At 36.7% G+C, this 23,642-nt stretch overlaps 1 protein-coding gene across 2 annotated transcripts in view; it reads left to right on the top strand.

The window, feature by feature from the left end:
- The window catches only part of PRKG1 (protein kinase cGMP-dependent 1), a 1,104,481-nt gene that overhangs the window by 52,700 nt on the left and 1,028,139 nt on the right, over nucleotides 1–23,642 (top strand). Inside the window, exon 1 of one of the 2 annotated variants that reach the window (XM_031461314.2) lies at nucleotides 19,934–20,983. The exons of the other annotated variant lie outside the window; for it this stretch is intronic. Coding sequence (XP_031317174.1) covers nucleotides 20,673–20,983 — 311 coding nt within the window. The 5' untranslated portion in view covers nucleotides 19,934–20,672. Of the gene's footprint in view, nucleotides 1–19,933; nucleotides 20,984–23,642 lie in introns of those variants that run through there. 2 annotated transcript variants of the gene reach the window in all.

Below are 23,642 nucleotides of genomic sequence, written 5' to 3'. Positions count from 1 at the left end.
TTAGAGCTTTTGATAAGCCACTTAAATGTTTATTATTCTCAGGTTTTTCACCTTTATAATGAAGATAATAACAAAAATACCAAACTCGTAAATTTGTGAGGCTTGAGATCACCTATGAAAAGTATTTAGCACGGTGCTTCACACTCATACTTACCAGATACTGTAATAACAAGCATTCAATAAAAGTCAGATATTACAATGAAAATATAAATAATGGTTACTTGTATTGTTACTCAGGATCTCCGTCCTTCGATCTCCCCTTGTATCCTCCATAACCTGGGTTGGAAGAGTGTAATGCACATAACTACCAAGGCCTGCATGAATAGAACGTTTCATTGCTTCCCTTTTCTAATTTAGGAGGATCTCAGTGGTGGCATTTGATCTTCTAAGGGTCCTGCTGCCACGTGAAGCTTCATCAGTGCTCAGTGTTGGGGTCTGTTCTGCTCTTCTTAGAGTCCTTCACTTCTGTGGCTCTGCCACTCAAAATCAGGATTGGAAAAGTCCGAGTGGCCAACTCCTGTTACGGGTTGATCTGAAATGCAACTAAGGTTCTCCTCTCTTAGGGAAACATCTAAATTGCTTTCATATATCACTGCTATTACTGCTTTAGGTTATTGTATTCACTGTCATCTTACAAAACCAAAATTCACTTGATACAAGTTCAGTGCAGGGTCGAATGAATAGGTCAACCATCAAAAGTTAGTTTAAAAAACTTCGGATTTTTTTAAACATCCTAAAGGGGGTACTTATAAATCTCATTATCTTCATCCCCTTGGTGTACATACTACAACTGTTAGTCCCTGCTCTCCATCCCGTATCTTAGTGAAAATTCCACCATTATCCCAAGCCCCTGTGTCTCCTGTTCCTTCCTCCTGATTCTGCATCACATAAGGGCCAGCTCTTGGTCAAGTAAGTCTTCTGAAACAATGATGAGACGGAAAGACTGAGCCAACAAAGTTGTGCATCAAATAATTAGCACCTGTGAATTCACTGTTTTAGAGTAGATTATTAGGGAATACTTGGAGCTTGGATATGGGAGGGGGGCAGTAGCTGTCATAAAGGCACTTTAAAGATGGAATGGAATTAATATATAGGGTGCCCCTTAATACCACTTAAGTAGGTTTCACTTACTCTCCAGCCAGGGGTAGGCATGGTATTTGTGTTTAGTGGGATTGCAGGGAGGGCACCTTCCAGAAGGGAGCTCTGGCTCTGTAAAGATTGAACATGCTCAGAAATGCTTCTCGATGAAAAGAGTTAATTTTCTTAATAAGTTGCACCTGATTACACAGGTGTTTGCTCTGTTTACAGTTCACACATACAACAGTTTAAAAAATGATTACTTAGGAAAATTTGTGGATTATAGAAGCAATTCACGCTGATAATGAGGAATGAAAGATGTTTTCAGCTGTTATCATTGACCGTGTCTCCTCTCCTCCATCCTCAGTCCTGTATCCTGATAGACCTTTAGTACTGCAGCAGCTTCCTAACCAGTCTCCTTGACCCATCTTTTCAACCTTCAGTTCATTTAACACCATGCTCTTGGATTAATTTTCCTAAAACACAAGTTGGATCATGTCACTTCCCTGCTTTTCCCTTTCCATCCCAGAGTGCACACTGCTTCCATTTGTCAGCTTGGCATCCCAAGACTCTCTTTAGTCTGGCCCTCGTCTGCCTTCTTGGATGTCTTCTACCCGCTCACTTCTCTGCTCTCCAGAGTTCTCTACTCCATCCAAAATGAATGCCTGACTCCATGTCTGCTTTTCCCACATTGCACCTTTGTTTGTGCTTTTCCTATTCTCCCAGCCAAAACAGCTTCCTTCAGTTCTTTCATTTATTCAGATCCTACTTTTTCATTCTGAGTGAAGTCAAATGAAATTTTTTCCTATTTTACTCCAATTCTTAACACACGTTTCTACCCAAAGTTTTTTCCCTAATTTGTTGAATATAAATACATGAAAATTATACCTGAGTTATACACATTTAATACATTCTTTTATTGAAACATTTAAGATTATATCAAGTCCAGATATTTTTGAAATCTGGATACATTATGAATAATGTATACATTATATATATAGGTATGTATTTGTATGTACACACACATTATGGTACAATGCCAGTTTACCTAGATAATCCTATCTCTGTCTGAGAGTAGGATGTAGATCTAATTTATTTTTTGTCCAAAATCTAACAATTGATTGTACAATATAAATATTTAATGGTGGAATGGACTTAGAGTCTTTGATCATCTAAGACAGTTCCTTGACCTTTGTAGCTATCTAAAGTACTAGCCAATAATTCTTTGAAAACTGTTGATCTCAGTGAATTAAATAAGGATTTTGACTTAAGCTTTCTTAATAAGTTATAACATACATAGAGAAAAGTGCACAAGCCGTACGTTTATAGTTCAGTGAGCTGTCTGAACTCCCACTAGTATAATTACTACTCAGATCAAGAAATAGAACTTTCCCAGCACCTCAGAAGCCTTCCTCATGCCATTTCCTGGTCACGAGCCTCACTTTCTGCCCTGCTAAGTAACCATTATCTTCACCATAAATTTGTTTTGCTCATTTTAGAATTTTGTAAAAGAAACCATACAATATATATCCTTATATAGTTGGCTTGTTTTGCTGAGTATTTTTTTAATAGACTTTATTCTTTTAGAGCAGTTTCAGGTTCACAACAGAATTGAGCAGAAAATACAGAGTTCGCACATAGCCCTCCCCACCCACACATGCATAGTCCCCTACCCTCAACATCCCTCATCAGTGTGGCATATTTGGCACAATCGATGAATCAACATGGGCACATTATTATCAACCAAAGTCCATAGTTTATATTAGGGTTCACTCTTGATGTCGTACATTCTATGGGACAAATGCATAACAACATGTAGCCACCACTATATTATCATACAGAGTAATTTTATTGCTCTAAAAATCCCTTGTGCTCCATCTGTTTATTCCTCCCTCCCTCCCTCTCCCCAAACCCCTGGAAACCACCATCTTTTTATTGTTTCTGTAGCTGTGCCTTTTCCAGAATGTCATTTGATTGGAATCGTACGGTTTGTAGCCTTTTCAGACTGGCTTCTTTGATTAGTAATATGTCTTTTAAGTTTCTTCCATGTCTTTCATGGCTTGATAGATCTTTTTTTTTTTTTTTACTGCAGATACATTTTTAATTTACATATATGTACTGTTCATTGTTTAAGAATGTTTATAGCTTTAGCTTTTTAAACTTACATAGTTATCAAAAGAATAAAGCCAACCATAAAACAAGAATTAACTCAAAAAGATACACACACCCTTGTTTTGCTGATTGTCATTCATGAGTGTTATTGCTGTTGTTGCTCGTAGCAATGTTCACTTATTTTTATTGTCTTCTATATTCTATTGCATGTATGTAAAATATGTTTATCTGTTCTACTCTTGATGGACATTTGTGTTGTTGCCACTTTTGGAATATTATAAATGATGTTTTCATAATTGTTCTTACACATATCATCTGGTGATAACATGCACCTATTTCTCTTGGGTGCATCCCTAAGATTGGAGTTTCTAGATAATGCTATAGCCATGTTTAGTTTAGATAGAAATTGCCCAGTTTTCCCTAGTGGCTACACCGATTTATACTCCCTCTAGTACTGCACAAGAATTTTCATTGTTTCACAAATTCTCCCACATTGTTGTTGCGATTTGTTTTTTCAGTTTTAATCATTTGAGTAGGTATGTAGTAGTATCTCATTGTATTTAATTTATATTTATCTGTTGATTAATGAAATTGAGCAATTTCTTATATGATTCTTGGCTATTCGGATACACCATTTTGTCAAAACACTTGAAATTTTCAAGTTTTTTGCCCTTTTCCCTATGGTATTATGTCTTTTTTTCTGAATTTTTTGAATTCCAAATGTAGTCCAAGCCTTTTGCTAATCATATATATATTACAAGTATCTTTTCTTATTTTGTAGTTTGCCTTTTGACTCTCTTAATGGTATCATTTAAAAAATAAAATTTATTTTTTTAGAGCAGTTTTAGTTTCACAGCAAAATTAAGTGGAAGATACAGAGATTTCCCACTCACCCCCTGCCTCCACATGTGCACAGCCTCCCCTACTATCAAAATCCTGCACCAGAGTGCTACATTTGTTCCAGTTGTTGAGCCTACATTGACACATCATTATCACCTAAAGTTCATGATTTACATTAGAGTTCATTCTTACTGTTGTACGTTCTATGGGTTTTTAAAAATGTATAATGACATGGATCTACCCTAATGGTGTCTTTTGATCAAAAGAATTTCCTAATTTTAATATGGTTCATTTCATGAAATTCTTCCCTTGTGGGAGTGTTTTGCATCTTAAGATAGCCTCACCTATTCTAAGTTAATGAATATGCTTTTTGACATACTATCTTTTAGAAGTTATTACATTTTATCTTTTATATTTAGATCTACAACTTACCTGGAATTGAATTCCCGTGTGTAGCATCAGGAAGGGCACAGAGTTTTATTTTCAAATGGATAGTTGGTTGATAGAGCTTTATTTACTGAAAAAACTATCATTTGTGTAGTGCTCCATTTGCTGTAAATCAAATGGCAAATATATGTGGGTTTATTTCAGGACTCTACATCCTAGTCTATTGAGTATTTGTATTCACACCACTACCAGCTTTATAGTAGCGCAGTTATGTTGCTTGATAGTAACTCTTGATATGCAGTAGTGTATATCCTCCAAATTTGTTCTTTTTCAAGATACTCTTAGCTGTTCTTAATTGCAATGTAATTCTTCATAAATTTTGGATTTTTTGCCCAAAAATAAGCTGAAAATTTGGGGAGGGTTGAGTTGAAACTTTGTGTCAGCTTAGAATTGACATTTTACAATATTGACTCTTCTAATTTTTGAACATGACATAACTTTCTATTTGCTTATGACTAATTTTCTCTCAACTTTTGGTGTTTTGTGTAGAAATCACTTACATATTTCATTAATTTCATTCTTAAATTTATGTTGTTTTCTTGCAGGTATTGGAAATGTTATCATTTTGAAAAAATATTTATATGCTTATTGCTGGTATAGAGATATATTATTAATTTTTAATATTAACATTGTATGCACTGACCTTGCTAAATTCACCCATTCTAATAGTTTGTCTGTAATTCTATGTATTCGAGTATGTAATCTCCTTTTTTAAACTTTGTGCATTTAAGTTCTTTTTCTTACCTTATTTCAGTGGCTAGGACCTCATTTATAATGTTGAATAAGTGCAGTGATAACAGGCATCATTTCTTTTTGTAATACGAGGGGGAAATCTTTCAGGATTTCACCATTATGTATGAAGTTTCTTGTAGACTTTTTTGGTAGAGATCCTCCATCAGGTAAGTGTACTTTTAGGTCAGAATTTTAAAGATAATTTCAAAATCATGAATGGATATTGAATTTTATCAAATCCTTTTCTGTATCTATTCAGATGATTCTTGTTACTGACTTCTAGCTTAATGTCTCTGCAGTAAGAGTCATGATTTCAGTTCTTTGAAGTTTGTTGAAACTTGTTTTATGACCTGCAGTTTTAGACTGTTCTACATATTACAATTAAGTTTATTAAGTATATTGTTCAAATCTTCTATCTCCTGATTTTCTGTCTGTTTTGTCTATCAGTTATTGAGAGAAATTAGTTGAAATCACTCAATAAGATTGTGAATTTGTCTCTGTCTCCTCTTAGCACTATGAATTTTTACTTCATGTGTTTTGAGGCTGTTACTGAGTACATATAAATTTAGAATTGTAATTCCTTCTCGATAAATCCATCTTTTTATTATTGTGAAATATTCCTCTTTATCTCTATTAATGCTTGTTTTCTTAAAATACTCTCTGGCATCAGTAGAACTACATCAGCTTTCTTTTGGTCTGTGTTTAATTTGTGCTCACCTTTTTTACTCTAAACCATTCTGTTTCCTTATATAGAAATTGTTTCTTATAAGGTGTATATACTTATTTTATTTTTAAATTCAAGCAAACAATCTTTGTCTAGTATGTGGAATTAATCTCTTGACATTAATTCATTACTGGTACATTTTGGCTTAAATCTGTCATCTTACTGATTATGTTCTACTTGCATCTCCTTTTCTATGTAAGTTTTTCTCTTTTTTGTGCCTATACTTGAATTAATAAATTGTTTTTAATATTCATTTTCACTTCATCAATTTTTATGTATATATGTTTTATTTCTTTTAGTAGTTACTTTATAAATCACAACATGCAGTGCATCCTTGAACTAGCAAAATTAAAGAAAAATTAATACTTTTGTTACTTCTCAGACAGAACAATAACCTAACAACATTCTACTCCATTGGTTCCCTTCTGTCTTTCATATTATTGTTTCCAGATGTTGTTATTGTTTTGTACAGTGATCATTCATGTAGTTTTAAACTCGTATTTATTATGATACGTATTTTTCCTTGTATCTTTGTGCATTCATCTAGTTTCATTTTCTTCCTTCCTGAAGAACTTTTTTTGGGGGTTATCTTTAGTATGGATCTGTTGGTGCCAAATTCTTTGGTTTTTGTTTCTCTGAAAATGTACTTACTTGCCTTTATTTTCAAAGGAGTTTTTTCTAAGTATGGAATTCTAGGTTGGCAGTTTTATTTTCTTCTAACCCTTTGAGGGTACCATCCTACTGTCCTGTAGTGTTCACTGTTCCAATTAAGAAATCAACTGTCATCTTACTATTGCTCCTTTGTAGGTGATGAGTAGCTTTCTCTGTCTGCTATTAGGAGTTTTCTTTTTATTTATTTTATTATGATTATAAGTTGTTTTACAATGATTTATCTCAGGGGTTGTGTGTTTGTGTGTCTCTCTGTGTTTTGTATTTATTGTGCTAGTGGTTTTCAGTGCCTTTTGAAATCGTGGCTTAGTATGGATTTCCATTTGGAAAAATTCATAGCCATTATTTCTTCAAATATTACTTCTGCCCTATTCTCTCCTTCCTTTCTTTTTGGGATTCCAGTGATATATAGGTTAGACCTTTTCCCTCTGACCCCACCTCTCATATCCTTTTTTCTATGTTTTATTCTTTTTCTCTATTTAATCTAGCTGTTTTCTTTGGACTTATCTTCTGGTTTCTAATTCTGTCTCCCACTATTAAACATAACTACAGAATTATGAAAATTCAGTTACTGCTTTTTTCAGTTCTAAAATTTCAGTTTCAATTTCCTTCATAGTTTCCAGTTTTCTGTTGAACGTACCAACATTTCCATCATATTTATAAGGCAAATTTGTCACAATTATTTCAAATTTCATGTCAGATCATTCCAACATCAGGATTTCCCATTGGTCTGCTTTTGTTTTTTTGTAGCTTTAGGTTATGTGGTATTATCTCTAGATAGACCAAGCTGCTTTTGATTGAATTCCAGACGTTGTACATGAAAAATGTAGAGATAATTTGAGGCTCTGGGTGATGTGATCTTCCTCCAGTGAGGATTTACTTTTGCCCTTGACAAGCAGGTTGACGAGGAGCAGATCGCCTTGGTCCATTTATGGGTTGAGCAGATTTGCAGCTGAGTTTCAGTCTTTGTGAGTACTGGATTAGTATCAGTTACGGTTTAATTATTTATTTAGTTTTGGGGTTTTTTTTTTTGGCGGGGGAAGATAATTAGGTTTTACTTATTTATTTATCTTAATGGAGGTACTGGGGATTGAACTTAGGACCTCGAGCACGCACTCTACCACTGAGCTATGCCCTTCCTGCCCCCAGTTAAGAATTAGCCTTATGGTTTTGAACTGTTTGGGCTTGAACTCCAATTTTTGTCCCTTCAGCCCCATGAGACTTTTAGAACCTTTGTTCAACTTCTTAGCTTCATCTTCTCACCTATACCATTATTTGTCTTCTTAGGAGTGCTTTGTAATTGATAAATGGCTCAGAAGGACACTGTATGTTGGTATGGCCTGTCTGGACTTCCCTCTCCTCGGAAGTATTAGCCCTTCAATTCCTTACTGCGTAGAAATTTTCCAGTGCCTTAAACATCTCTTTCTGGCCCAGCTTTTCTAGTTATTCTTGGTGGGAGGGTTGGTCAGCAATAAGCTAATTCTTTATCAGTAGAAGAAGAAATTGATAAGAAAACTTTCAAATGAATATCAAACAACTACTGTGTAAGTAAATCATGAAAGACAGGTTTAAAAGAAAACAAATAGGCTATAATTTTGACTCATAGTATTTTAAATTCTGACAATTTTGATAGGAGGGTCTCAAAACTAATTTTTTAGAACTTCACTATGCCCTTTCAGAGAAACGTTAATGTTTATTTTGATTTCTAACTTTAAAAAAATGGGTTAAACTTTATACGCTATTAGAAGAGTATGCTAGTTGTTGGCTTTTATGAAGATATTTTTCCTTGTTAAGACTAATGTTAAGAAGGTGATCAACATTGCCATTTATTGTCAGTAAGTTAATGAATACTTCACGTTTCAAGTATCTTGCTAAGAGTCATTATTTTCTAAAGTAGTTTGGTTTCAGTAACTGTATAAATGTCAAGTTTCCATTTGTATTACTAAAGAAGTTTTAACAAATAGAGCTGATTTGAGGGTCTGAATAATTAATGTCAAAGGAAGCCAATATGATTTACCCGCCAATTTACTTATTGTAAAAAAGTAAAAAAAAATTTTTTTACTTTTACAGAGAAATGTTAAGCAAATGTACAGTGTGCTTTGCTCATATGGAATAGAAAATTTGAACAGTAGAGGGTGCAGTTGTACCTTTAGTTCTGTATTTTAGCCCTTAGTTATTAGTATTTAATAGCTGAGAGAAAAATTTGAAGAATGTGCTGTTTGCTGAAGCTGTACACTATTTATGGAGGTGTGTTTAAAATAAAACAAGCCATGTAAAGGAGAAGTGTAAATTTCACCATCATGTGATACTTTCCTTAACTGCACTTTCAAAAAGGGATGCATTTAAATCTCAATTACAAAACATTTTGTAAGAAATATTTTATTTGATGGAATAAAGAGTCTTTTGTATATAGAAAGGTAAGATACACAGATCTCAACAAGATTTTTCTTTTATAGAACTTAATTACTATTGATCATATATATTTTTTCCTCTTGGGAAATGCTGCTTCCAAAAGGGTTGGTTATGCATATTGATAACTGCAGCATGAGGCTCATATTTCTTAAGGAAAAAAATATAAGTAAGGACTACTTACAGATAAATGATGCAATGTCAAGAGAGTTCTTATATTTAGATAGTTATTAATGCTCAATTTTTGTTGAAGACCCAGAAATTTCAGGCAGTTGCAAATCAGAAACTTCAGATTTCCTTTTAGACCCTGAAGCAGTGCTGTACTATTGCAGTATAAAGCTTCATTTTATAGAGTTGTGGGGGAAATGTGTGCAAAGCTTTGAATTTTTATCTCCACGTGTGACTCTCTTCCATAGGTAAGGAGTCTCCTTTTGTTTTTTCATAGGAAACGTTTGGGCTTAGGTCTCTGCAAGTTTGATAAAAATTAGCTTTATTACAAAACCTATATTCCAGTGCAATGAATTTGAAGAACTTAGGAAGACTTCTTGCTGACTTTCTAAAGTTAAAGGAAACATCTACCTGAGAAGTATTTATTTTCTGCATTAGCAAACTATAATGCCCCTATCTTTTGGTTTAACTGACCAGCAACTTAACATTTAGATTATTGGTAACATCCAAAGGCTAGCACGTCTGTGTTTGGTTAGTTAACTGCGATATTAAGCTTCTGATTTTGTTTGGAGGGCCTCTTCTGATACTCTGTAGAAATAGCAAAAGAAAGAACAAGAGAGAGGGAAGGGAGGTAAATGTATCTACTTTAAGAATTAAGTTACTGAATTAAAGTATTCTTGGAGATAAATTTGCCTTTTGAACTTTGTTTCAATCTGAACTTGCAAAGCTCTCATAAAGGAGGTGATCAGACAGGACACAAGTGTTGGTTAATAATCGCTAGTGTAACTTACAAGTACCTTAATTCGAAGTGTCTGCTTTCAAAATAATAGCAAGTGAGTATTCTAAAAGATGCAGGAATTAAGGGCTATCAACAACAGGCCAAAATCAAATAAAGCGGTCAGCTTTCTGAAGGAGTAGCTAGACCTTGGGGAAAAAAAAGAAAAAAACTGCAGAATTGCTGATACTGTAGGTGCTGCCAGTGTTATATGAAAGAGCACCAAACCTTGAAGACGATATATTATAAGCCTAAGAGTAAGAAAGACTCCAAAATTATAGCAATTTAAAAGTGCACTAAGAGAGTTGATTGTCAGGTGTAATTGAAAATGATGGTTGAGTATCAAAAAACTATCATTTCCTAGAAATATTTCAAGGTAACAGAAAAAACACAGTTATCATGGGTCTTCATCAGGCAAGTGTGTTGTTCAAAGAGTGATGTCTGTTTTTATTTTTTCTGCAGAAGAAGAACACATATTTCAACTAAGCCCTGATCGCTTTGATTTATTCCACACGGAAAGAACCTGCAGAATTATGGAGGGCTAAAGTATCCATTTTCAGAAAAATCACCATATCATCATTTTCATGTCACTTTTTGCTACCATGTTATCAAGAAATTCATAACCTGTATTAACTTCTAAGCTGCATTTACTATATTGATACTGATATTTATAAACACACTCCATATATCACATACACACACATTTGTACACATCTGTGTACACTTCTACATACACACACATATTCCAGGCTAATTTTGGTCATAATATTTTAGTTTCAAAGGTTTTACTAAGGTGATTACTTTAAGGGGTTAGACCCACATTTGAACTTCCTTTCTAAGGGCAATGGATATCACAAATATTTGCAGGAAGAACCTAGAAAATCAGTGCTATTTAAAACCAGACAAATATGTGGCTTGCAGGCTTCCTGTGTGCGACCTGAGACATAGGGCAGCTGCCCCTCAGGGGTAATGACACTGAAGTTTCTGAGGTCAATGATGCATGCATTTCTGAATGACACCCAAGTGAGGGGTGCAAACTCTGAAGCTCATCTTCACATTGCATCAAAGGACATTTAGTTCAGCTCATTGGTTGGGTCTCTTGGGGGAGAAAGGGACAGTTTTCCTGTCTGCTTATTAATGGTGGTGTGTTGTAGGAACTAAATATTAGTTCAAATCATTTGTTTAGTCCTACCTTTGTTCATTCAGTGCAATTAACAAATAAATAAGAAGGGACTACTTGTTCTAGGTGTTGGTGAATGGAATAGAGTTTCTTGCTTTCTTGGAGTTTGCAGTCTAATTGGTAAGACAGCTATTGGACAAATATCCTTGTAAATAATATAAAAGCATGCATCATGAAAGTGCTATTATGAGGGAAAATATTACAGAGATGATTCAGAAGGATTATCAGAAGAAGTAATATTTGAGGGAAGAAATTATGAAATAAAATTCATACTTTACAGCAAGACAAGAAAAACTTAAACATAAAAAATTCTTCTCTGCCCCTTGGCCTCCTCTCCCCCCACTCTGCAGTGTGGATCTGCATTATGCATCAAACAAACCTCCCCCATCAGCAGGAATACCTGCTCAACCATAAAGAGCAACATTCTCCTAGCATCAACACGGCGACTCCTTTAAAGATGACATTCCTTCTTGATCTTGTAAGGGGTCACATGACCCACCCGGATGACGCTTAGATCTGGATTATGTAAACTGTCAATGCTTGATGTACAGCCCTCTGTCTCCAACAAACTTACAAAGCTGTGCCTTGATTTTTAATCCGCAGAACAGTTGTCACAGCTTTCTGAGATGCTCTTTCTGGTTATAATCCTCAAATTTGGCTGGAGTAAAATTTTCCATTTCTTTCTTAGATTGATTACTTTTTCGTCGACAAACTGAAGAATGAGTTAGTTGAGTTACTGACTCAAAAGATGGAAGGCGGTGAGTGGGAAGCAATGGGGTTGGGATTTTAGGATAGTGAAAGAGGGTAGGAGAAGGATTTTCCAGGCAGAAAGAGAATGACAACTGGAAAAGTCCTCAAGTGTTAAAATGAAATGCTTGTTTGGTGCCTGGAGATTTGTAAGAACTAAAAGGTTAGCATAATACTTAATGTAATTAATTCTTAATTCAGTTGCTTTCCTGATTGCAGTCCCATTGTAATTTTCCCTTGAACATTTTCCTGAGCAACAATCCTGTGACCCAGCCTAATTTTAAAGAGAGGAAATGCGATTGTGGCTCAAATGGCAATATTAGTCCTTCCTGTAAGCACCAAATTTGTCATATGTTCATGGTTTTCTGTCATGTCATTGGCTGTGGTCACGGGCTGGATAAATTGTGGTTTTAAAGGGGAGATACTGGTGGTTGGCAGTACTGTTGGTGGGACCAGAACTGTGCATTCTTGTCACTGATACTCCTGAGTGAGTAAATATAGATAAGGATCCCACAAATGGGGAAGGTGCTTGTGGTTTTTAATAAATTGTCTAATTTATTTTTAAACATTAAATACCATATAAATTTAGGTTCAACACTTAAAGTATTAGAACAAAGAGAGTCTAGATGTTTAAATCAATTGTATATATTTACTATGTATTTTTTTTGTTTTTGTTTTCTTTATTTTTTTAAATTGAAGTATAGTCAGTTTATAGTGTTGTGTCAATTTCTGATGTACAGCATAAGGTTTCAGTCATACATATACATTCATATATTCATTTCCATATTTTTCGTTAAAAATTACTACAAGATACTGAATACAGTTCCCTGTGCTGTACAATAGGACCTTGTTGTTTTTCTATTTTATATATAGTAGCTAGTATCTGCAAATCTTGAACTCCCACTTACTACGTATTTATTTTGTAGATCAGTAATGCACGTTGGAAAATTTCTGAGAAAAGTTCTGAGAAATAATGCAGAAAGAAATTTGTCTTCTTGAGCTTTTTTCAGTGTCTCCCAAATATTTTTGGCCATGAAACCCTTTTTTGTTATACTTACCTCCATTTTAAGGAATTAGTGTATTTCATTCCTACTTTGCATTGTAGCATATACTCTGATGGGTGAGAGGTCTCAGAGTTACTGGGTTGCCAGCAAAGCTGTCCAACTGAGGACTGATTTCACAGTGTGGTGGTGTGGTTTAGCCTGGGAGGCATGTCTGAACACACACACACCCCTTCATGTAATGTAGATCCTCAAGGTAGCAACAAAAGCTCCATATGGTTCGAGTATACGGAGAGGCAAACTCAGACTAATTAGACATGTCAAAGACCTTTTAATCAGTTTTGTTCTCTGCAGCAAATTAAAGTGTTCTGAATTGACTTAAACAACTATTAATTACTAAGAGATAAGAGGTAGGATTTTCAGGTGAAATGAATCAGGCTTCTGTGTACAGTCTGAATGTATAAAACGCCAAGTGAAAGAAGCATCTCACTTTAAGAATGGTATGCTGAGAATTGGGGGACTTGGGTTCTACTTTGTTTCTGCCTTGGGCAGAGGCGGTGGCGGGGGTCCTTCAACTTCCTTGGACTTTAAATTTCCTGAAATCTGAAATGAGGCTGTTGAACTACATAATCTTCCTGGTACATCCCAGCTCAAAATTCTGTGATATCCATTATTAGTAAAGAATAGCACCTTTGCTCTTTTTTTGTGGGCAGAGGGGAGGGGAGGGTATCAAAGCATGGCAAATGTTGTCAGCAGTCCTTTAGTTCTCTGTTATTTCGGGTGTGCCCATGAGAGTGGCAGGAGGTAACTAAATGAAACAATGGGCGGTGTGGTAGCTCAGTCACCGTAGGTGAGTTTCAATTCTGTGACCGCTGAGTTCCGCGCTGTGTGCTAGTAAAGGGTCTGACCGTGGACACCGCAAGGTGAAAACACTAAGTTGTCTATGTTCCTAACAGCCACAGTTGCTTTAAACATTCTGCAAAGAAATGTCTTGAAGAATACCCTGTCATTTTTTCCCGCTTAAAATTGATATTTAACATAGATGTTTTTCTAAGGAGGATAGAAGATTAGAATTTTGCCTGGACTATATACTATGGAAAACTTAGATGAATTTTGCATAATAACTCCCTAAATTAACTCTGACCTTTGAGTAAAAACATTTTTACATGTTGCAGTGACTCAAGACAGACACCGATTATTCTACCTAATACCAAAAAAAAAAAAAAAAAGTGTAGAAGTCCCTATTTTCTATTTACTTATACAGGGCATTAAAACCCCATATGATACTTTACATATTGCTATTTAGGGCAACTTATTTATTATGTAGGTGTTTGTACATATGTCTGTTAAGTTTAGATCTAAGCCACTAATATTTAAAGTATTCTTGCCTACCTAGATTAAATGCCTATGCTTTGAAAATGAATTAAAAAAAAATTCAGTCTGGATCAGGGAGAAATGATTGAATCTGTCCTAAAAGTGTACATTGAGCAAAGTGACTGATAATTTACAGTTGGTTACAAATGCATAGCAAATAGAATATGCACCTCATGGGCCCCAACCTGTGGCTGTATCCTTGTCCCAAGGGTAATGCTTTTATAGACATCAGGTACCGTATCTTGGCCCTAGAATGATATCTGTTTGTGTTACCAACCTACTGATTCATTTGCCTATCATTACAGATGGATTTCTGGATTTCCATCTCATGATGATTGTATAAAAATCAAATGTCAAGAATGTCTTCAGTTTGAAGCGAGGTGGCATTTACTTGTCCATTAAGTTCATGAACAGTGAAGAGCTCTCTGAATTTCCCCACTATGTCTTTTTGCCTGTATCTTCCCCTCTCTTCCAGATCTCTGACATTCTCACAGTATAAACAAATACTTGCCATCTTTTTCTTGCCCAATTCATTCAAGTTGTTTCCTGATAAAAACCCAAGTCGCTCAAACTTCTATTTTATTGGCTGTTTTACATTTCCAGTACTTTCCCACCTTACTAATTTTAATAAGTTCGCTCGCAAAGTGTGGTTTTAGTCTTTAATTTAAATTTTGATTACAATACATGTGGGGGGAAAATGGCCAAGTTATATCAGCTGTTAAATGCTATTTAAAATAAAAGCAACAATAAAAAAAATTGACTCAGAGCTATTCTCCTATAAGCCTCATGTTGTCAAATACATTTTCAACTGCAAAATTCCTTTTTAAACATATTTTTGAATGTTTTGTGCAAAATTCTGATGTTCTGAGTTAGGAAATGATTTATATTTAATATACTAGAAAAATCACTGAAATGAATCTGAGAAACTGTAATTTATTAATCAGATATGAAGATATAATGATGTTGCATATTCATGCATATATTCACTGGACTTAAAATGAAGTAAAATAATATTTTGTGAGTAAGGCACTTTAAATTCCATTTTACACACTTAAAATTTTTCCATTTGTGAAAAAAAAAAAAACCCACAGAAGACCTAATACTTTTCTTCTTTAATAACTTAATTCTTCTGGTCTTTGGAAATGGTCAGCTGAGAAAAGAGTATAAGGAAATATTTTTCCTGGTAGGTAGTACATGAATTTACACACACATTAGTTTAGGCTGAGGCCCAGTAAAAACTTACCATCATTTTAAGCTGTGGAATATAAAAATTCATTTCAGCTAATATTAAGTATGACACTAATTCGGTATTAAACTCTAAGCACATTAGCAAGTATGGTACAATGCACTGTAACTTTCCAAGTCTCTGCAGTAAGTTTATCATCATTACTGTTTTCTGGCTTTTTTTTTCTCCTTTTCCATGCAGGACTTAACATTATGGTAGTATGACTTCAGAACAACCCAACAATTAGAAGTTTTACTTATATCCAATTAAATATGCATTCTTTTTTTTTCTAGATGAGGTACTGGAGATTGAACCCAGGACCTTGTGCATGCTAAGCTGCGCTCTACCACTTGAACCATCTCATCCTCCCCCAAATATGCATTCCTGATGGCCAAGTCTAGCCACCAAACACAATCATAAGAATAATTTAATTCTATAGGAGTTAATCGAATAGAATAGCAGCTTCTTGAATTGTTGTGCTTAATCTATAGGAAGCCAATCTGTCTAAATTCTAGATTTTTATAAAAACGATAAACCAAAAAGAGAGCCTTGAGTCCTTGTCTAATTTATCAAAGTGTAATTAAAATTCTATTGTCTGACTCATCTCCTCTTACAGTCCAAAGACAATTCCTTTGGCATATTATTATGCATTGAAATAGGATGATTGCTTTCCTAAAACACATTCACACAAACAAATGCCTAAGTGCTTCTGAAGTGCTTACAATAATAGGTATTATCATTACAGATCTTCCTTGGTTTTACTTTTCTATCAGTAACTTTGAATACAAAATTTGAAAATATTTATAAAATAGAGAGGTTCTACAATCCTGAATTATATAGGGTGGCCAACCATCCTGGTTTGCCCAGGACCAAGGGGTACACAGGACTTTAAAAACTAGGACAGTCTTAAGCAATTTTAATATTAAAACCGGGACAATCTCGGACAAATCGGTATACTTTGTGACCCTACACCAGGATGAAATGGTGCTCAATAAAGACAGTGTTGGGAAAAGGAACTTTTTAAAAAAATTTGTTTCCTGATCTTTTAGGATTCCCCAAATTTCTCTTCTTTTCACCTCTCCAACCCCAAAGTCAGGCTAGTTAATGTTAAGTAATGCCTTCCCTGTGTGGATCCAGAACCAAGGCATTCCAACACTTGTAGTTCTGCAGAAGGCAGGGGGGCAGGAGAGGGTAAGGGACTGAGCTCTGCACCAAATGGATCTGAACCCAGGCTTTGACACTTTAGGTGGGAGATCCTGGGCCTCCCTTTTCTCAAGTATGAATGGAAATAATAGTGATGTCCAACTCAAAGAGTTACATAAACAGTGCCTGTTGTGCATTAAGGGCTCCAGGAAATTAGTTACTTTTATTGTGATCTTGATTAAAATTAGCAATTTAGAGCAAGCCAGTATGTTTAAGAGTAATAGTAACCTTCATATCTAGATTCCTGGGGCAGCTTCCATGACATATAAAGCTCAGCTATGCTCTTTTTTTTTTTAATTCTTCTTCTTCTTCTTCTTTTTTTTTAGATTTGGTTTTATTTTTTGGCTGTTCAAGACATGTACATGAAATGGCAGAAGAAACTGTCAAGTTTAGGACTCTTCCAGGAAATTCGTAGCACCAGTGGAATGGGCGATTGGATAACAAAATTATCACAATTCTTTTAAGGCTAATTATGTTTTTAGTGAAGGATGATAAATTCTAAAGACTTTATTTTTTTAATAGCCAGGATTATGATAAAGCTGAATTATTGAAGGTCTCGTTAAATGATTCTGAGATTCCATTAAGGAAGGCATGGTAATACTTAACTCTCAGTCATGAGTGTTGCATGCAAAATTGAAGAGCATCGGTATGCCACGGGTTGGTCTGGCTCCCGGCGGAACTTTCCTTCTATTAGAGCTATGCCAAAGACAGACTGCTGAAACGTAGGTTGTGAGTTGACTATGGAATTCTAGCGTATGAATTCAGTTCTTTCAAAATTGCATTGTTCTGTGCTTTAGCATCTAACATCAAGACCTCATCCCAGGTAGGCAGTGGGAGAGGTCAGTGAATGCCGGTCCACTCCATTCCACATTTGTGATTGCCCCTTCCTACTGAGCAGAAAGTAGACCTATGCCTGATCTTTGATATTACAATTTAGTGAATTAAGTTTACTATGAGCCACATAATAAAATTTGTCTGTTGAAATGAAACTGCAGGACCTTGATTTTTTAATGTAAAATTTATTTCTGGCATTTACCAAGTACAATGCAGAAGATGTTTAAGAAACTATTGGACTCACTCAAAAGGTTGAGATGGAAAATCAGGGTCCCTCAAGATTTAAACAATCAGTCGAAGACATCACTGAAAACCTTACTTAAAATATTTCTTTTGACTTCAAGAATGGAAGAGAAAACTAGAATTCTAGATTTTGCATATATAATTATAAAGTGTTTAAGGGAAACTTTATTTTTTCATAATATAGGCTAATATAACCCAAAATATTCATATACCTTGAGCACCTTTTTAAGTATAAGTCAATTGTAATAGTCATATCTTCTTAGCCATTTACTTTCTTTGCATTTATTACAACAGATTCCTAACTCTCACTTTGGGATTTATCATGGAAGATACTTTATATCACAAAAACTCCATTTAAAATGAAAATGTAACATGGATATATCCTATGGTTGCACATAGCTATGATAGTGTAAATAGTGAAAAATAGTTACATAACTCTGTAAAAAACCTTACTTTTGTTTAAAAAAACATATTTTTTGGTTGAAGTGGTATTTTTTTATTTTGGGAGAAAATGCTTTAGTTTCTATTTACACACAGAAAAAGCTTTCTCCAAATGAAGAAAGATCTCTACTTTGTGCTGCTCAAAGATGTTAACTCCATTTAAGCCTCAAATGAACCTAAAACAGAACCCTGCTTAGCAGTTGTCTAAGCATGGCCTGTATACATTGCTTCTGATACCTTTTTAGACGTAAACTCTTGGCCTCATGGACCTCTATAATAGATCTATAGGAAAAAAGTCATTTACTTTTAGACGTTTTCCCATGCAATTAAAGAATTCCCGTAGGTTAAATAAGATAAGAATTTGGCCTTTTGCCTGGGAGAAGGAAAATTTTTATGGAAGTTCTTTTAGAATAGAGTCAGTTATACAAAGCCTGAACACTTCTGCTTGGTTTAGTTTTAATTAAAACAACAATAATTCAGAACTATTTACTGCTAGGAGTTTTGTAAGTTATTCATGTTTGTTTTGGGGAATCAGCCACTTTCTATATTACATTCTGAAATCAATGCACTTCTGAAAATATCCATGTTGGAAAGCAGAAGAATGAAGTATCTTATATCATTTGTACTGAGAGAATTAAGTCGTGATTTGTGTGGAAGAATGTTTAGGATTGTATATCCTTTTTCATTTATACCTCTAATTACAAACAAGTACACTTCAAACCAAAAAGCTTATTAACGTGGCATTGGCTGGCTGGTTCACCATTCCTCCTTCCTTCCTTCCTTATTCCTCAGAGAGAACAAGCTGTGTATTCAAAAGCAAAAGTGAGAGCATTTTATTGAGACTGATATATGTCCTTGGCCAAGTTTAGATTCCAGTGAATAGTTCTGGATTGCAGTTGAGAATTTGAAGCTATTTTCTATCTACTTTGTTTTAGAGTTAAGGGATGGCCAAATAGAGCATTGAGGATTATAACATTGAGTTCCCAAGAATAGTCATTAGAGGACTGCTAATAAAGATGCTATAAAATTAAATGATTTGGGGACGATTTAGATAAATTTGAGCAATTTAAGTATTATGGAGGAGTCTAAATATGTTTTCCTGTCGATGGGAGAATGGACAGAAAGGATGCTACCTAATTGTCATCATTTTAGGAAATATTGAGTGTGGGCAGGGATGGGGCACGGGTGGGTAGAGATGGGGTGGTACAGTGTACAATTTACCTCAGCCATATAGGGTCCTCCCTTTCTTTAAGATTTTTCCCTCTTCAGAGTTTGTGTCTTGCCTTTCAAGTGGAAGAATATAGTCCTAACAGCTTGGTTTTCAAGGAAGTAATCATTTTAAACGTACAGTTCAATTTCAGGATGAACCTTTTGGAACTCTTCAATGATTTTTACCCGCCCTCCCCCCTCCCCCTGCTCCCTGCCCCAAATGCAGCAAATGGAAGGAGCAAGGCCCATCCTTAAACTATTTCGCAGACACTAGCTTAAGTGGGAGGGACGGTGGGGAAGCTGAGCAGCATTCTAGAGCCCAAACCCGTTTGGCCTTTGCCCTAAAAAGAGTTCATTAATTCGAGTTTGGAAGGGGTGGAACGGGGAGTCATTCGCAGGAGCCGGCAATGCTTGGGGGGGGGGGGGGGAATAAAGCTCCCCGCCCCTTCCTTTAAGGCGCCTGGATGTAAGCGGGAATCCCTACCCTCCTCTGCTCTCATCTCCAGAGGCAAGTTTGCTTTCCAGCGTTAGCCACCTGTGTGAGGCGCTCCCCGTGAGAAAGGTGGCGTGGAAGGAGCGAGAGCCCAGCCACACGGCAGGGGAGCCTTTCTCCGGGAGGCTGGCGGTCTGAACACCTCCAGAACTCAGAGCATTTAGGATGCACAGTGCGCTGTAGCCCAACGTCCTCAAGCCTGGTGTGCCCTGGAACCGGCTGACGCCTCCCCAGTTTGTTCGGGGTCCTCCCGGACCTCTTCCTCCCACCTCTCCGCCCCCAAAGTGGTGCTCCCGCCTTGCTCCGCCTGCACATCCCCCGGCGCGCCCAGAGGTTTATCAGACTCCCCACACGCTCCGCCGGCTTCCTCCTGCGCTCGGCGCGAGTGACCCAGGCAGACCCGCCGCGGCCTTGGAGCCCCCATCCCAGTCCCTTCTCCCGCTCCTCTGCCGCCGCGCTCCCGGCTCTTATCCCCCGGGCCGCGGCGCCCACCGCGGTTCAGGTTTAATCCCCTTTCGACCTGCTGTTTGGCTCATCCCCGCACTCAGCCTCCCAGTCAGCCCAGAGAAGTGGAATCTGCACTGAAACTCTCGGTGGCTGGAGCCGGCAGACTGGGCATGCTCAGAAGCCAGGGCTGGCTTTGGTCTCAAGTAGGAAGCTTTTGCACTCGGGAGGCAGCAGCGACTTTGGGGAAAGTTGATCGGAGAGGGGAGGAAGCCCAAAGACGCGGAGCAGCGGCAGAAAGGAGCCCCCGGCAGCCCGGAGGAGCATGGGCACGCTGCGGGATTTACAGTACGCGCTCCAGGAGAAGATCGAGGAGCTGAGGCAGCGGGATGCTCTCATCGACGAGCTGGAGCTGGAGTTGGATCAGAAGGACGAACTGATCCAGAAGCTGCAGAACGAGCTGGACAAGTACCGCTCGGTGATCCGGCCGGCCACCCAGCAGGCGCAGAAGCAGAGCGCGAGCACCTTGCAAGGCGAGCCGCGCACCAAGCGGCAGGCGATCTCCGCCGAGCCCACCGCCTTCGACATCCAGGATCTCAGCCATGTGACCCTGCCCTTCTACCCCAAGAGTCCACAGTAAGCAGGGGTTACGCTCCGGGTCCATGTGGCACCCTGTCGGTGGGGAGCTGCGGGTCTCTGTATTGTCTGTCGGCCCCCGCCCCTCCTGCTTGCTATGTCTGTCCTCATCCTCAGAAATGTTTCATTTTAACGGGCACTTCTTGCGGGGCTGTGCACGTTTCTCAGAGCCAGACTCACTGCACCTACGTTGCCTTCGTGTCTTTGTCAGATATCAAGCTATTTTTTAAAAAAAGAAAATATACATATTGATTCATATATGCCACCTACTGTACAGAGAGTTTGAATGCACCCCAGGTGTGTGTCCGGCTGTGTTTGTGTGTGTGTGTGTGTGTGTGTGTGTGTGAGAGAGAGAGAGAGAGAGAGAGAGAGAGAAAGAGAGAAAGACAGAGAGAGAGAGAAGAGAAACAGAAACCCCTGTCTCCCAAATGCCCTGGCAAACCTGCCCAACCGGAAAATCCTAAATGCAGGCTCATCAGACTTGAAATGAAATGCGTCTGCTATCACCCTGACTTTCTATGCTTTTGTGGCTCTCCCGGATTTCTCTACATGCTGGCGATTCTCGCTGTAACCCTTAAAACCTGATGTTTTGTCATCATCAAAGTGTCAAAAATAAGCAAATACGCATATAAAAGGGAATATTTTTCTGATTTCCCGAATTGGATGACATTTACAATCCACAAATGGAAACCTAGTCTGTTGATTTAAAAAAAAAAAAGATTTTTTCATAACATCTGAGGGAGTGTAGTGCTTATTTTCCTTAAGGAATTTATGTCATGTTACCCATGGGGTGCCTCTGTCTCCCAAGAGGGTTGCATGTTTCTAGGGTCAAATACAGAGACGTACACTTATCTTTATTGACAACGTGGACACATTGTTTGCCTTACTCCTGGCTTCTGATGCAACCGCTCTGGCATTGTTCTAGCGTTTTAGAGAACTGTGTAGTTCTGATGTCAGTGGGCTTCACAACTTGGGTGGGAAAATTGAATGAAACTTGTTAGACACCACTCAACTCAGTTCTTATGGAGAGTAAGGTGGCAGGAACATGAAGTTAATCTAGAGTGTATTTTACAGTAATAGATAACAACATAATTGATACAATGAAAGATTTTGTTACTCTATTCTTGATATCACATTGGCTGGATGACACGTTACATAATAATACAAGTTCTGTTGGAACTCTTCATAAACATAAGGATTTAATATAAGGAGAAAGCATATTTGATTGTCTCTATTTGTATTTATTGGATGAGGGGAGCTTGTGAGTATATACTAATGATACTTTTGGAAACTTAAGAGTCATACCTATTCTTGTTGGTTCCCATAAGCATAAAGCAGGTTTAGTTTAAGAAGTTTGTATTCTGTGAGTCTGGGGAAGAGACAATAAGGATAAACATCTCTGAGATTCTAACCTCGCCAAGTGCCCTAAGAGTTCAGTACATTTAGATCTGCCTCAGAAACCTGAATGATCTGTATCCACTTCAACTTTCTCTGGTAAGTTAATTTGCAGTCCTGACATGCTTGCCTGTTTTAGCTAACGATGTACACAGCCATCTCTCCAGGGCCAAGTTTTGCATAATGAAAAAAATAACTCAGAGACAGCTCTCTGCATCTTTAAGCATTCCCTAGGATCTCATTTTAGTATCTGCAGGACTTTGGAGTAACACAGAGGAAACTCTGCTTTTATAAAAAGATGATTTTAATGGGTTTTACAATGAAGCATGATCAAGCCAGCTGATAACTTCAGTTAAACATTCCATCAAACAAGGTCTAAAGGAATCTAGGCAGTAGGGACTGAGCTGTATAATGTGGTAAGTTTTAGAAATCAATTCGTGCTTGACATGTAGAAGAAGATTTTTTTTTAAGTCCATGGTGCAAAATGAAATTAGTGTGGCAAAGAGTTCACAACATTCTATTATAATAAACATGTTATGTATTGAACCATATTGTGCGTTCTGATCTTTATTTTATTACTTGTGCTATAAAGAAGTCGGCTATTAAGGTATCACCATGATGGTTTTGGTGATTCTGAAGGATTATATTGAAGAAAATGATAGAATGAATGTCTTCCAAGCTTAAATAATTTTGGAAAAACATCTGTTCTTTTTTCACAGTTACATAGAGAAAACTAGAGTAAAATTGGCTTGAGCGGTAGAGTGTACCTTTCCTAAGAGAGAGAAGTATATTGTATGTAAAATATATACTTATGTCATTTGAATGATTGTGCAAAATAGTTCCACAAAGAATTAGGAAAACTTGCCAAAGTGAAGAAGACTTGTTTGAATTTCAGTTTATTTCACTATAAATAATTGGATTATACGAGTTACTGGCAACAAGTGTTTATATCTTTGTACTTTATTTTTAGTACAACTTAAATTTAGTCCTTTTTCTTAAACTTACTGATTATTGTGAGTTTGAGTTAAAATGAAACCATCTAAATAGCCTAAACTTGGTTTTGAATTCACATTCATGTTAGTTTTCTCTTCTCTTCAATAGAGGTTAACTGCTCAGAGAATGTCCTATTCAGTTATCTGATGTATGCAAATGTGTTTGTTTACTTTTTGCTTACTGAGTTTGCCTTCTGAGGATTGTAATTTGTAAAAACTTCTTTTTTTTTCTTTTAGTGATTTTTGATCATTTGAAAACCAGTGTAAAATAT

This window comes from Camelus dromedarius, chromosome 8, assembly GCF_036321535.1.
Source record: "Camelus dromedarius isolate mCamDro1 chromosome 8, mCamDro1.pat, whole genome shotgun sequence".
Classification (NCBI taxonomy): domain Eukaryota; kingdom Metazoa; phylum Chordata; class Mammalia; order Artiodactyla; family Camelidae; genus Camelus; species Camelus dromedarius.
This window is presented reverse-complemented; position numbering and strand designations above follow the sequence as displayed.